We start from the raw sequence: 14,076 nt of genomic DNA on the forward strand, positions 1-14,076 counted from the left end.
AAAAAAAAAAAAAAAAAAAAAAACGACGCCAAGTAAACAAGCTACCACGCATCACCACTTTGCGGCCCCCTCCTCGGCAAAACACGATTCGCCCATGGAACCGCAAGGCTTTTTCAAAAGTTCCACTCCACCTACATTGCATGAGCGCGTATTTTTATGGTCTTTTTCCTTGGTGGACTGAGGAAACCTTGGCCAATGTTATATAGATGTGGCCCCCCGGGTGGAAGCAGATGCAGTGCCAGCGGGTAGCGCAATATGCAAGACGACGCAAAGCCCGAAATATTCTCCTGCATCAGCCAGGCAGGCCCTCTCATTCGTTCAAAACAAGGAACGGGCTGCGTGGCTGCGTGCATTTTCACCCATGAACGAGTCTCGGCTTGCCTTTTCTTCTTCTGCTCCTCTTCGCCTTTGGTTATGATTTTACCCCTGACCGAGCCAACCTGCTGCTTCCGTCCGCGCTCCACGGGGTTTTGGAGGTGCAATCAAAATTGAAAAAAAAAATCCGTGTGGCCGGTACTCGCTGCCGCATACGCGCCGTGCTATGGATAACTGCAGTCTAGCAAATACTTGGCTGCCGGACAGATGAGAGAGAGAGAGAGAGAGAGAGCCCGCTTGCCTGCTGCTGCCTGCCACTACTTCTGCACCACCATTTGGGGGCGACTATCTGGTCTTGTCTCGCTGGAAACGGGGGCAAAAATCAGGACAGTTGCTTTCAGTGACCTACATAGGATGCAATCTAGTGCCCCGTGTCAGGGTTCGAACTGGGCGTCTGTCATTCCACTTCTATATTTTCTATGGCCCTTTGTGCATGTTCCTTGAGCAGCTCGGCTGAGGTTGGATTTATTTTTTTTTCGCTGTAATGTCGATCCTGTTCCCTTCCCGTTGTCGACCATCAGGGAGTCACGTCACATATACGTGAGCCCCTTAACCCCAAGAGTCTTTGTCTGAGAAAGGAGGGCTCGTTACTAGGATACGAGCAGCATAATGACCCGCCTTCCTGCATGGCATATCTATATCAAATATTTAGAGCCAAATCATGTTTTTAAAACAAAAAAAAAGTGTCTGTGCCCACCCAGATTACCGGGACTCCCAACAGACTGGGTCCAGATTGTTTGTTGTACGAGGGTATAACATAGCGGAGACAAAATCCGGCACTTGTCAAACCTGATCGCTCCCCCTTTTCGCTATTGCGGCTTTTCTGTTCAACCCACCAGCCCCGTGCTCGAGTTCTCGAAAGAGTGTCTCCCTCTCCCATGTGGGGGGTTTGACCACATACGTCCTAGCACAACTTCAGGATACCATCGTACAGCTGAGGTCTAAATACACGTGGTCGCCTTTTCCCACCCGAGCACCAGTGAAAAATGGAGGAGTATGTTTGTTCATCTTGTCAAGTGTTTCCTCGCCAGATGACAGCAGTAGCTCACCGCTCAAGAAGTGACCTTCAGACTGTCGAGCTCAGCGATGAATTCCTAGAGACGGTTTACCTTCATGGCCGAGTTTATCAACGTTACGCCATTGAGAATGGTACTTACTTTGGGCCTGTTGACGAGGTAGGTATCTATGAGATCTTGCCGTGACTTTCCAGACACCTTCATCTGTGCGTGATACCGTGTTGACTTTGACTTCTTCTGACGGGCCTATCAAATAAATATAGGATGAAGTGGAACGTCTCCATATAATGCACCGAGTCTTCACGATGCTCTTCGACGGGAGATCAATCTTTCCGCCGATACGAAGACCAAAGCGCATCCTTGACTGTGGCTTCGGGACAGGTTCATGGGCGATCGAGGTAGCGGATCAACATCCCAACTGCGAGGTATGTTGAATCGAAATCCGTTCGTTTTTGTCTTGCTTCCCTAATCTCTCATATTGTGCCACATGGCCCAAGACTACAGATGCAAACCTCGGCTCAACTAACCAAATAGCAAGGTGGTAGGAGTGGACATCAACCCGATGATGATCCCTGAGACGCTCCCTGGCAACTTGGATCTCCAGGTTGACGACTTGAATCGACCGTGAATCTGTCCTTTTGACTGAATATGTCCCACCCAAATGGTACAAGAAAGTCAACTAACCAGGCACTGCAGATTCACTTTTGCTTCCAACTCGTTTGATCTCATCCACAGTCGGATGGTTGCTGGTGGGATCCACGCCGACAGATGGGAAGGGTATTTGGAAGATATTCATCGAGTCCTGGCACCGGGCGGCTGGTGCCAGATGGTTGAGATGAGCTTCGTCTCGCAGTCTGACAATGGAACCTTGACTGAATGTGGGTTTTGTACACATCTGAAGCAACACCTTTGACCAGATGATAACACACACACACACACACACACACACACACACACTGCTGTCTCGTCTAGAGAATATCTACTAATCTGCAAAGTCACACCTCGATCGCAGACCATGCACTCAGCCAATGGTCAGAAAAATACCGTCAGAGCCAGAGCCCTTACAAGGACCCAGACGTGGCAAGCCGGCTGGCGACGCTAATGGCTGGCGCGGGACTGGTTGACGTAGAAGCCAGAGATATGTCGCTACCAATGAGCGCCTGGTCCAATAGTCAGTGCACAAAAAAAAAAAAAAAAAAGCCTAGGTGTCAAGAACAAAACTGACCAAACCCGATTATATTTGGGTCTCAAACGCCAGACGCCAGGGAGCGCAGCATAGGAGCCGCCAATCGAGACAATGTGCACAAGCTTTTGGCGTCCCTGGTGACTTATCCCTTCGCACAGGGTCTAGGCATGTCACTCAAGGATATACACTTGCTTGTGGCACAGGCTCGAAACGAGGCCGAAAATCCGGCTTACAAGGTACCGTCTCCGCGCGTGTGCAAGGAGAGAGTCGAAGCAGTCGAGCTTTTGACGAAATCATTCTTGAAAAAAAAGAAGAAATATAACTGACTGTGTGTTACGCTTGCGGCTCTGTTGCATTAGGCTTATTTTCGACTGTAAGTCTGGCGATTACATCATTACCACGAGCAACCTGATGATTTCCAAAAACCTCTTCTGACCAGGAACGGGCTTTCTAGATATGTTTGTATTGGCAGAAAGCCCCGGTGACGGTAGAGGGCAGCTCTTTATGTCAAAGGGATCAAGACTGGCGGTGGCAAGCCGCTCAAAAACCAAAATCTGACAAGCCGTGGTCTGACACGTACCTGAAAACTGCGAGCTGTAAGCGCTAGCTTGTTAAATCGATCGCGTCCCCAAGTGGATTTTGTTGCGTCCCTTGGTCTCAAGAATTCGGGTGGACATGAGCGTGATTTGACCATCAAAAAAACAACACTAAAAGTTCCAAAAATAAAGAAGAAAAAATCGTTGGACCTTTTTGCTGTTCAGAGAGTCCTTGGAGGAGCTTGCCCACAGAGGAGAGGCGTTTAGCATAACGGTCTTGGCCGATTCAAACAATCATGATGCGGTGATCGCAGTCCGGCCGCTTTAAGATTGCCACGTTTCTGGACAAACAGCCACAAAATGAGATGTGGCTCTAACGATACCCTTATGCTAGCGGTCTAGATCTAAGTTGTAGCTCAAAGACCATAAACCGCCGAGACAGTGAGCCTACAACGGGTCTTGGCGTGAAGTCCTTTCGGGCACGGCAGCCATACCGACATGCTCAACTTTTTTTTTTTTTTTTTTTTTTTCTATATAGTTTACTGGTCCGTGGTATCATGTCGCAGAGTCGGCGGGGAAGTAATGTGCCAAGAAGCTGACCGAGAACATCTCTACCCAGTAGCCCAAGCTGTCAACCGAGTTGGCTCAAAGTCTGAACCTGGCAGACACCAATACAGATAATCCGGGGTTAGTTCACCTACTGTAAGATAGTAGGATGAGGCTATTCTTCGCTGGGCTATGATGAATTAAATAATTTCACCGCGGGGTAGCCCGGTGATTTTTTTTTTCTTCTTAGCGTCTGTTTCGCTTTTGTGACTATGCTTATGTCTTTCGACTTGGCGGTCCCAGGGGAATTCTGAACCCACCTCGGTCCTGGTGAGTTTCAGAGCAAGAAAAGAAAATCGACTATCGAATGTTGAACCAGGACGGCATCAGCAAGCCTGACCTAATCCGCCTAAAGAAAAGAAATGGGCAAAAGCCAGGCCCCTGGACCATACGTAAGCCCAGCTCCAGCTGAGAGGAGTAGAGACCGGGGGTTTTCTAAGGCTCATGGACCAACTGGGATGTCTTGGCTCTTTTGGCTGGGATTGTAAAAGGAGGGTCGAAGGATCATTGCCCTCCACCATCACCACCACCACTTTGTTGCTGCCTGGTAAGGCTATCCAAAAGGGTTGCCTTTAGTTTATATTCCAGGGCTTTTCTATACTTCTCGTCATCCTCCTGTAAAAAAAAAAGGAGAGAAGAACAATACGCCCATCGACATCAACCCGAAGAAGAAAAGAAAAGAAAAAAAAAAGATATAACGAAAGAAATGTGGTCATTAGCAATTCTCACCACGCTAGCGATCGCCCACAACGCCGTGGCGACCGAGTCCGAAGACGGAGCGACAAATGCACAGAATGGAGTTCTAGTCGGCCATCTCTTCCCGGCATGCAATGGCCGTCGGGCCGGTGGCCACAAGAAGTGGTCCATGGAACCAGATGTGCACTGTTTGGCGACTCCAGGCCTGGGGCTGCAGGTGCTTAGCCCAGCGACCTGCGCCAACGGGACCCGAGCAAAACTCGCCCTCTTCGCCGACGCCAAGTGTACGGGCAGGAAAGTCACGGCAGAGAACGGACTGATCGAGCTTTTGGACTCCGAGGTTGGCCGCCGCAGCTGCCTTTCGACCTGGAACGAGCTGAGGGTGGTCGGGGAAGATGACATGCAAAAGATCCGCGGCGTCGCCTTTTTCTGCGACCCGTCGCAGCTGCCCAACGGACATAAAGAGCTCGTGCCCGAAAATAACGAGCCGGTGCCGTTATCGCGGGCCAAGAAGGCTTCCGTGTCGCACAACAGCTGCTGGAACTCCCAGCACGGCCCGACGGCGCCGACGTTCCTGCATCCTGTCCCAGACACCTGCCAACGCTTGCCGGCCGGCCGCCAACTCAGCATAGGACAACCGGGCGCTTGCAAGGACGGTTCGCGCCCGAAACTGGCCCGGTTCAAGGGCGGTCGCTGCTCGCCCGACGATGCGCTGCCTCTGATCGACATTACAGATGACAGCGAGATCAAGAAATGTCTGGCCTGGGCTGAAGGTGACGATGGCCTCGAAACCAGCTACGGTTTCTCCTGCCAAGGCGTCAAAGAGAGTCCGGGCCTGGGTCAGAGCCGGTCAAGGAATCGAGGTGGTACCATTCTTGGCTTTGCCGTTGTACTATGCTTCATTGGACTTGTCTCCATCTTGGGCTGTATCTTTGTCGCAATACGCGGGGTAAGGCTGTTGGAGAGGGTTATGGTAAGTCAACCTTTGCGTCCAGGTTATAACCACTGCACACACACCTTTGCTGACCACACTGAGATACAGGATCTTATCTGGGGCTCCCGCGAGGGCGCTATCCGGCTTTGAATTCAGCATTGGATTAGTTCCAAAATGTGCTGCAAGCGGCGGCCGTGCCAGGGGAATACTATTGCAGCAAGGTTTGGAAGCCTCACTATACTTACACGGCGGCCTTGTACACCATCGGTTTTATTAATATAGTACTAGTTAATGCAGCGATCTCTTGCTTTCATCCATCTTTAATCAGAACAAAAGGCCCGAAATGTATATACACTTAGTCAGGTCTTTTGCGTTCCTTGCCTCATGATATGCAGTCACAGCTGAGGTGCCAGTTGAAGACCCGTGATATTCTGGTCTTGGGGCACTTGTAAAAGGATACCCGCTTTTACTTTTTGTATTTCGAATCGGGAGGAGTTGGCTCGTCGCAAAGATCATCTTTGCCTGGACAACGAAAGGTCTTGAGGGGTCATGTAGATTTAATACAATATAGTACATCTGCCGAGTTTTTTTTNNTTTTTTTGTTTGGCGCAGGTGGTTTGATTAGTGGTAGGAAAGGGGTTCGGCGTGCTTCACCAATCTCCGTCCTCATGTACTTGCTTCCTCCTTGACGATCTTCGCTACCTCGGACTTCTCGAAATCCTTGCCAGCCAGAGGGCCATCAGGACGGAGCACTGTCTTCATGATCTCGCCAATATTCTTGATCTTGTCGGCCGGCAGGCCTTCAATGGCAGCCCGGACAATGGCCCTGAGTCCCTCCTCGCCGACGGTCTCGATGCCGCTTTTTGCCGAGTACTCGTCGAGGATCTTGATCTGCGCCTCCTCCTTCTCGGCCAGATCCGGACGGTTGGCGGCGTGGAACCCGTCGGCGGCTTCCTGGTACGACCGGGCCGTCTTGCGCAGGAGAGCGACCAGGGCGGCGTCGGTGGTGATTGGTGTGCCTGTCTTGCTGGCGTTGAGCGTCGCGGCTAGCACCGAGCGGAGGACGGCCAGGCGCGGCGCGTCCTTTGCCCTCATGGCGCCCTTGAGGTCGCCCTTGAGTTGTGCCAGCAGCGGCGGAGGGGGAGCTTCGGTCGAGTAGGCACAGACATGGCTGGCGGCGTTGTGCCTGGCGAAGAAGGATGTGCGGAATGCCGTGGAGCGCAAAGGCGCCTGTTTCCAAGCACGGGCGAGTGCTTGCCTTGACAGACTTGTTGTGGCTGACATTGTGTGAGTGCTTGTAGTATTTTTACAAAAGTAGGTATGTAGGTACCAAGCAGTAAGCACGTGGTCCGAGTTTGGCTAAAAGATTAGATCGTCATGCAAGACGTGCAGCTTGGTGATCCCGTGATTGGTCAGGTGGGATCCACCTGCATATTTAGTTAGAAAGCGAGCATTCTCGTAGCCAGGATCTGATCCCGAAACGAACCCCCAATCAAGCAAGTTTTGGCCGATTAACCAACCCCTGAGGATCAGTTGTAATCCTAATTTTGTTGTTTTTTCCTTTTTTATAGTGATAAAAATGGGACAAAATTGTCCTATTATCGAAATTTTACCCTGAATTTTTTACATTTTAACCGAGGATTACACCTGGATACGCCTGAAAACGCCCCTCGAGCGGACTAACCGACACCCTTTTTATACGGCCTCACTTAAACCCCCAAAAAATTAATTTAAACAGCGAAATCGACGATTTCCGAAAAAATTAATTCCTATTTACCCCGATTATTTCGACCGGCCGGTAATATTAATTTTTTCGGTATTTATTTTTACGATATAAATATTAGGTTTTTAAACCTATTTCCACGATTTTATTTATTTGGTTAAATTTTTTCCGTTTTATATCGGTAATTTGGAAAAAATAAATTAAATTTATTTTCCCAATTAAGGAAAATAAAAATATTGGACATTTTTTTTTGGCCCTATTATTTTTTTAAAAGGTTTATTTAAAAAAAACAGGAAAAAATTATTAATTCCCGCCTTTCCCGGAAAAGGAAAATTATCGAAAAAATATATATTCCTGGAATATAAAAATAAAAAACCGGAATTGTTTTTATTTCCGTTAATAAAAAGTTTAGTTCGTTAAAATTCGGAGGAGGAATTTTAACCGCAAATAATTATTTAAAAATAAAATCGAACCACGTTTTACATACCAAAAAAAGGTAATTTAAAAAACTTTAATTTTAAAAAAACAATTTTAAATTCCCACGAAAATTCGGATTTGGATATTATTAAAATGGTATTATTATTCGGGTTTATTTTTGTAAGGAATAAGCAGGAGGATTTTAAAATTTACATCGAAAATGTAAAAATTCAGGTTTATTATTTGGTAAAAAAGGATAAAAAACCCGAATAGTAAAATATGCAATATCGAATATTGTTTAGGCAAAATTTGAAAAATAAAACCGAATATTAATATAAAAACCTAATTATTATAAATATTAGGAAAAATTGGGACACCCTAAAAACAAAATTCCTTAAAAAATTTAAATTTAAAATTTCGTTTTAGGAACGAGCTAATATGCTGGAAAAGGAAATTGTTTAGCAAATCGCGATTTTTGGTAAAAAACCAAATAAAGGATTTAAAAAATATTTAAAAAGGGTTTAAAATTTTAATTTCCGTTTATTAACCGGGATTAAAAATAAAATAAACCGAAATAATTTTACCTTTAATTTTATTACCAAATTATTTAATAACATTAACGGAATTACTTTGCAGCAAAAAATCTTTAATTTTTTAAAAAACCTGGAACTTATATTTTGGAAAAATAATTATTTTACTTTAAAAACGATTTTTTCCAGGGTTTATAAAATAGTTAAAATAATAATTATAGGTATTTTACTTTAAAAAAAACACAATTATACCGAATTTAAGGAAAACGGTTTTAATCGGACAATTAAAAATTTCGCAAATATTGTAAATGGTTTTAAGAAATTATAAATTAATTATTAAATCGGCCGCCCTAATAAGGTTTTTTAGGGACGTGGGATCGAATCGGGGGATTGGAAACCCCGCCAAATATAATAGCAACAAATATTATAAACCAATTAAAAACAAAATATTTAAATTCGAAATAATTAAAATAAATAAAAAAACCGAGGAGCGTGGGGAATTATCCCGGGAAATTTAAAATGCTAAAACTGCAATAAAAAAAACTATATAATTGGAAATTATTTTTACCCCAAAAATGGATAAATTTACGTTAAAAATACCAAAAAATTTCAGTTTTCCCGACGTAAATATAACTAACCTATTCCAACCATTGGAACCAATTCACTTAAAATTCGTCGGATAAAAATGGAAAATATGTTAATCGTCGATATAAATTCCACATATTTATTTAATAATAATTTTAAAATTTAGGTTAAAAATTTCGAATTAGGATATACCCAATTTAGGAAAAATAGCAAAAAATATATGGGAATTTAAGGAAAAAATTATCCCGTTAAAAAAATTTAAAATTAAAATACCCGATAAAAATATAATCTAATTACCAAACCTAAAAGTAATAATTAATTATAACCCACCCCAATATTTCCCCCACCGCCAATCGAAAATTTTTCGAGTAAAAAAATGGATAATATATTTATTTTCGAATTTAAACGTCGGAATAACGCCAAATTAAAAAAATTGGCCAAAAAATTGTCCGAAATAAAAACAAATAGGAAAAATATCCAAAAAATTATCCGAAAAGCTCGAAAAATAACCAAACCATATTTTAAAAGGAAAAATGCTAATAAAAAACCTAAAAATATTAAATTATTAGCGATTAAAAACGATCCGGATTATCCAAATTAGTTTAATTTCCTGGAGGAATTAAGTTAAATAATTATTCCTGTTCCGATTATATTAATATTGCGAGGAATATTATCGGCCCATTGGGAATTTTAATAAATATTTAAAATAATTAAAATTGGAGGATAAAATCGAGTTTAAACGAACCGAATCGAAATTAATTTCCCTAATATCGAAAATACCCTAAAAATGGGGGATTGGATAAAAAGGTTAACAAATGTTAAATATATAAAAAAAAAGGTAAAATTACCTTTTTTGGGTTAAAATAAATATAATTTCGAATATATTTTTAAAACGGACGAAATTAAAAAACCTAAATTTTAATACTTTTAAATAATTTTAAATAATAAATATACAATTTACGTTATAATTAATATAGGATTAATTGTGGATTTTATCCCCCCGGGCGTGGTAAAAAAACTTAAATTACCGACTACAGTTTTCGAAAAACTATGGAAAGTTAAAATAGCGAACGGTACCTATTAAAAAGTAATTAAATTTACAATTATTACGTTTTAATATAAATATATCCTAATCCTTATTTTTTTGTGGGTAATGGGTAGATTTTTAACCAAATTTTTTTTGCTGGGATAAAATTTTTTTAAACGAATTCGTGTAATGGTTAATTTTATTATTAAAACCGCCATTTTGCGGGATCGAAATAGCGAAATTTTAATCGTTCCGTTGTGGAATACGATTAACAATTGCCCGGTTTTTTTTGGAATTAAACCTGAAAAAGGAGGAACCCAACCCTATATTGGATTTAACGAAATTAAACTAAAAAAAAAAATTAAATTCGAGGACGATAATAATAAAATTGCAAACGAAAATAAAAAGGACTGTTTTTATATTGTATCCACCCCTAAATTGGATAAACGAAAAATTAGCTTGGTTAAACAAACGATGGGAAAAAAAAAAAGTTAGGGAATTTTCCCCGTTTTTTTAATTATTAAAAAAAACGAACGCCTGTAATTAATATAGTTAATTCCGGGAAAATAGGGGATATTATCGTTATTATGGAACCAACCCCAGACGAAAACGCCTTTATGGAATGGGATAAAACAGCAATTACTAAAAAATAAAAAATAAAAATTTAAAAAATTATAAACTAATATGGTATTGACGATTTTGTCAGCGTTTTTAAGAAAATACCCAACGCAAAAGGCGATTTTTGGAAAGTGAAAAAAAAACCCCAGCAACGAAAAATGTTAATAAAATATTAATATATTATTAATAAATGGTTCGAAAACGTTAAAATAAAAATTGGAAACGCAGCTAATACCCCTAATCGTTAAATTAAAGTGAAAAAATTATATTATATATGGAGGGTTTATTTTATTAATAATATATAGGAAATAAAAATTACAAATATGGTATAATACGATATTATTTTTAAACCAGGAAACACCCCGGTGAAATTTAAATAATATTAATATATAAATAAATAAATTAAATGGTTTTACAAAATAATTCCCGATATGGAAAAGGTTGGAATTATTATGCGGTTAAACAATTTTTAGGCAATACCGACAATTTTTCCACCAAAACCTGGAATTCCCGGTGAAAAACCCGTTTTTAAAATGGTGCATAATTACAAACGGATTAATTTTATAACGATTAAGCAATAATATCCAATTTATTATATTATAATAGATATTAATGCATTGGTTATAATAGGTTAGAAAAACTATTGCAAATTTAACATTTGCAATGGATTTTGGGGGGTACTTATAAACCCCTATTATATATGGTTCACCGTTTGGGTGGGACCGAATGGTTAATGGGTATATATAATATGTTTTTAAAATATATATTATTTAATAAATATTTACGCAAATTTTGAAAATATGCTTTTCGGATAATTCTTTAAAACGGTAATGGAGGGAATCGAATTGGCTGAATTCCCCAATATATTGGGAAAGGAAAAGGATTTAAATTATATTTTGGTTTTTTATATCGACGATTATACCATATTAGGTCCCGATTTCGATTTTTTTTTTAAATATATGTATAAAAAATACCTGCCCAGGATCGCTTTCGGACCCATAGCTCTATTAACCAAAAAAACGGAATTTTTTACACGTACCGTGGAAACGATTGGATTTATAATCCAAAACGGTATTATAATTTCGGCGGAAAAATTTAAAACGATATTTTTGAAATTTAGCGAAAAGTGGAAAAAAACACCATTATAATCGTGGGAGGATTTACAAACGGTTTTATTCGTTATTCCTTTCCTACGCATTTTTATCCTAGGAAAAGCAGTTTTAGTAACCAAATTTAAACAAATTTTTTATAAACGAATACCTAAAACCATTCCAAAGGGAAAAAAATTAACAATTTGTAAATGGATTAAAAGGGAAATTCCGCAGTGGTTAAATAAATATAATAAAACGATTAATTAAATATGCAAATCGGTAATTAATAACGCGATACGAGGTATAAATTTTAAAAGGTTTTTTTATTTGGTTATTAACGTTTGTGCAAATGGATTGGGTGCCGTTCTGTTCCAAATACCTTAGGGATAAAAGGTTTATAATATTAAATAATTTAATAATATTAAAATTAATATATTTATAAATTTTTCGTTGCAGGAAGGGTAACGGAAATATATATTGCCCAAATTTGAAATATATACCATTTTTAAAACTTTAAATTCGATTAAATAGGCAATATTGGCGATTCCTTTCCGAATTCAAATATATATTAATTATTAATTAATCCGGGAATTATTGGTTAATAAAACGGTGGTATATAAAAAACCTTATTCGTAAATTAAACGGATTAATAAATACGATATCGAAATTTATTATCGTCCCAATATAAATAAAATTATCGGGATAATTAATGGATTATCGAAATTAAAACCGCCTTTTGCTAAACTATTGCCAGAAAATCGAAAAACACTAACCTGGGCCAATTTGGTTTAGGGTATAACCGAAAAAATAAACTATAACGAAATCCTGGGGTAAATAATAATTGGGGTAAAAAATAATAAAAAAACCAATTGGTTTTATAAAATGGTAAAATATTTGAAAAAGGGAAAGGAATTTTTTGGACAATTACCCAAAACCCGAGCGAAAATTATTAGGTAAAAAGCAAACCGATTTATGGTTAAAGGATAACATTTATACCGGAAAAAAAATGACGGATTTTGGGCAATATACCTTAAAAATAGTGAAATTTTAGGGATTTTTAAATGGGTTTACGAGGATTCGGGATATTATTTATAAGGGTTTACGATGCATTTTTTAAAAAATAAATTTTGGTAATTAACCAGGAATAAAAATATATAACGATATTGTATTAAATACGAAATTTGTTAACGTTTGGGGGGACGGGAATTTAAATTTCGTTATAATAAAACCACAGTTTTGGCATTTATAAAACTAGTGGAAATGGATTTTGCAAAACCAATTAAACCTATGGTAGCAAATAATTATTCCATAATTTTCGTCGCGGTGGATTATTTCACCTAATTTATCCTTATAAAATTTATAAAATATCCAGTAAAAACGTTAAACGTAGGGAACGTTTGGTTATTCGATTGGTCCCCAATTATAGGATAACCAATATTAATTATTATTAATAACGGGAACCATTTCGCCAATATATTACTGAAACAATTCCTTAAAATAAAAGGGATTTCCATAAAATTCGGACCTATTACCCATCCACAAATAACTGGATTACCTGAAAACACAGTTAAATTATTAAAAAAACAATTACAATAATAGGTTTTAACGACACCTAAAAACCGTTGGCCTTATTAGTATTTAATAATACCGAATTTCGTTAATAAAATTAACAGCAAATATATTAAACGATTAAGTACGTTACCCGTTATAATTATAATGGAAATAACACCATTTAAAACCCCTATAATCCAAACAAACCCGGATTTTCTGGATTTGGTTTCTAAAAAATTTGGAAAAATATTGGATAAAATTAATAAAATGGAAAAAAACCGGGCGAATTTTATTAACCGATTGGTTTAATAATAGGATAAATGGGAAAACGGGAAAAAATACCCGGTTATTATTCCGGGAACGTTGGTTTTGGAAAAACGAAATAAATAAAAAATTAATAATTCCAAATTGGAACTAATTTGGACCGGCCCGTTAGTGGTAGTCAGTTAAACGAAAGGAAGATTAACATTATAAATACGAAAACGAGGAAATAATAATTTAGGAATTGGCCTAATAAAAAAAATATATATATACGATATTAGGATTTGGCGAAAATTTCAAAAAAAATATCCAAATAAAAATAAAGGCCAAATAAATTAATTGGAAAAAGCTTTTAAAAAAAGTGATTGGGATTTAAAGGAATTAACCTATTCGTTACCCTGCGGTTTTTAATTACGTATTAACACCTTATTTTAGATTTCCCTTATTTTGCATTCAAATTCCGCTCATTAACTGGATGGCCGAAAAAAAAAAAAAAAAAAAAAAAAAAAAAAAAAAAAGAGAAAAATTTTTTTTCCACCTGTTTGCTATATAATTAAACATTATAAAATTTTTCTTAAACTTGTTCAATTTTTTTTTTAAATTTCACTATTTCCACCACCACCACTTTTCCAAATAAAACCACAATTTTTCACAAAAGTTTTTTTAATATTTAAATTCCGAAACTTATTATTACCTATTTACTTTTCTTTTTTTTTTATTCTCTTTTTTTTTATTTCCTTTTTTTTGCCTTTATTTCCACACAACAATTAATTTAAACCGGCCAACTTTTTAAAAAAATTTGACCCTTTTAACCAAATATATATTATTAATTATGGAAAATTTAACCAGTAATTTGCTAAAATTAACCAACCATAAAAAAATCGCAGAAATTTTGGTGGAGGTTCTAAATACGAAAAACGAAAA

General features: G+C 38.4%; 3 protein-coding genes across 3 annotated transcripts; 2 read left to right on the plus strand and 1 right to left on the minus strand.

Annotated features, from left to right (window-relative positions):
- Window positions 1-1,406: 1,406 nt before the first annotated feature.
- PpBr36_01785 (uncharacterized protein) lies at window positions 1,407-3,062 on the plus strand (the record flags this gene model as incomplete). The annotated part of the gene is made up of 8 exons (XM_029888969.1): window positions 1,407-1,550; window positions 1,655-1,816; window positions 1,930-2,015; window positions 2,088-2,269; window positions 2,404-2,562; window positions 2,650-2,813; window positions 2,937-2,950; window positions 3,017-3,062. 8 exons carry the CDS (start codon window positions 1,407-1,409, stop codon window positions 3,060-3,062), a joined length of 957 nt encoding a protein of 318 aa, XP_029750613.1.
- A 1,363-nt stretch (window positions 3,063-4,425) lies between these two features.
- On the plus strand, window positions 4,426-5,499 carry PpBr36_01786 (uncharacterized protein; the record flags this gene model as incomplete). Its single annotated transcript, XM_029888970.1, has 2 exons — window positions 4,426-5,388; window positions 5,458-5,499. 2 exons carry the CDS (start codon window positions 4,426-4,428, stop codon window positions 5,497-5,499), a joined length of 1,005 nt encoding a protein of 334 aa, XP_029750610.1.
- A 516-nt stretch (window positions 5,500-6,015) lies between these two features.
- Window positions 6,016-6,633, minus strand: PpBr36_01787 (uncharacterized protein; the record flags this gene model as incomplete). The annotated part of the gene is made up of 1 exon (XM_029888971.1): window positions 6,016-6,633. The coding sequence occupies one exon, from the start codon at window positions 6,631-6,633 to the stop codon at window positions 6,016-6,018; it is 618 nt and encodes a 205-aa protein (XP_029750611.1).
- Between the last annotated feature and the right edge of the window lie 7,443 nt (window positions 6,634-14,076).

Source organism: Pyricularia pennisetigena, chromosome 2 (assembly GCF_004337985.1).
Source record: "Pyricularia pennisetigena strain Br36 chromosome 2, whole genome shotgun sequence".
NCBI lineage: Eukaryota > Fungi > Ascomycota > Sordariomycetes > Magnaporthales > Pyriculariaceae > Pyricularia > Pyricularia pennisetigena.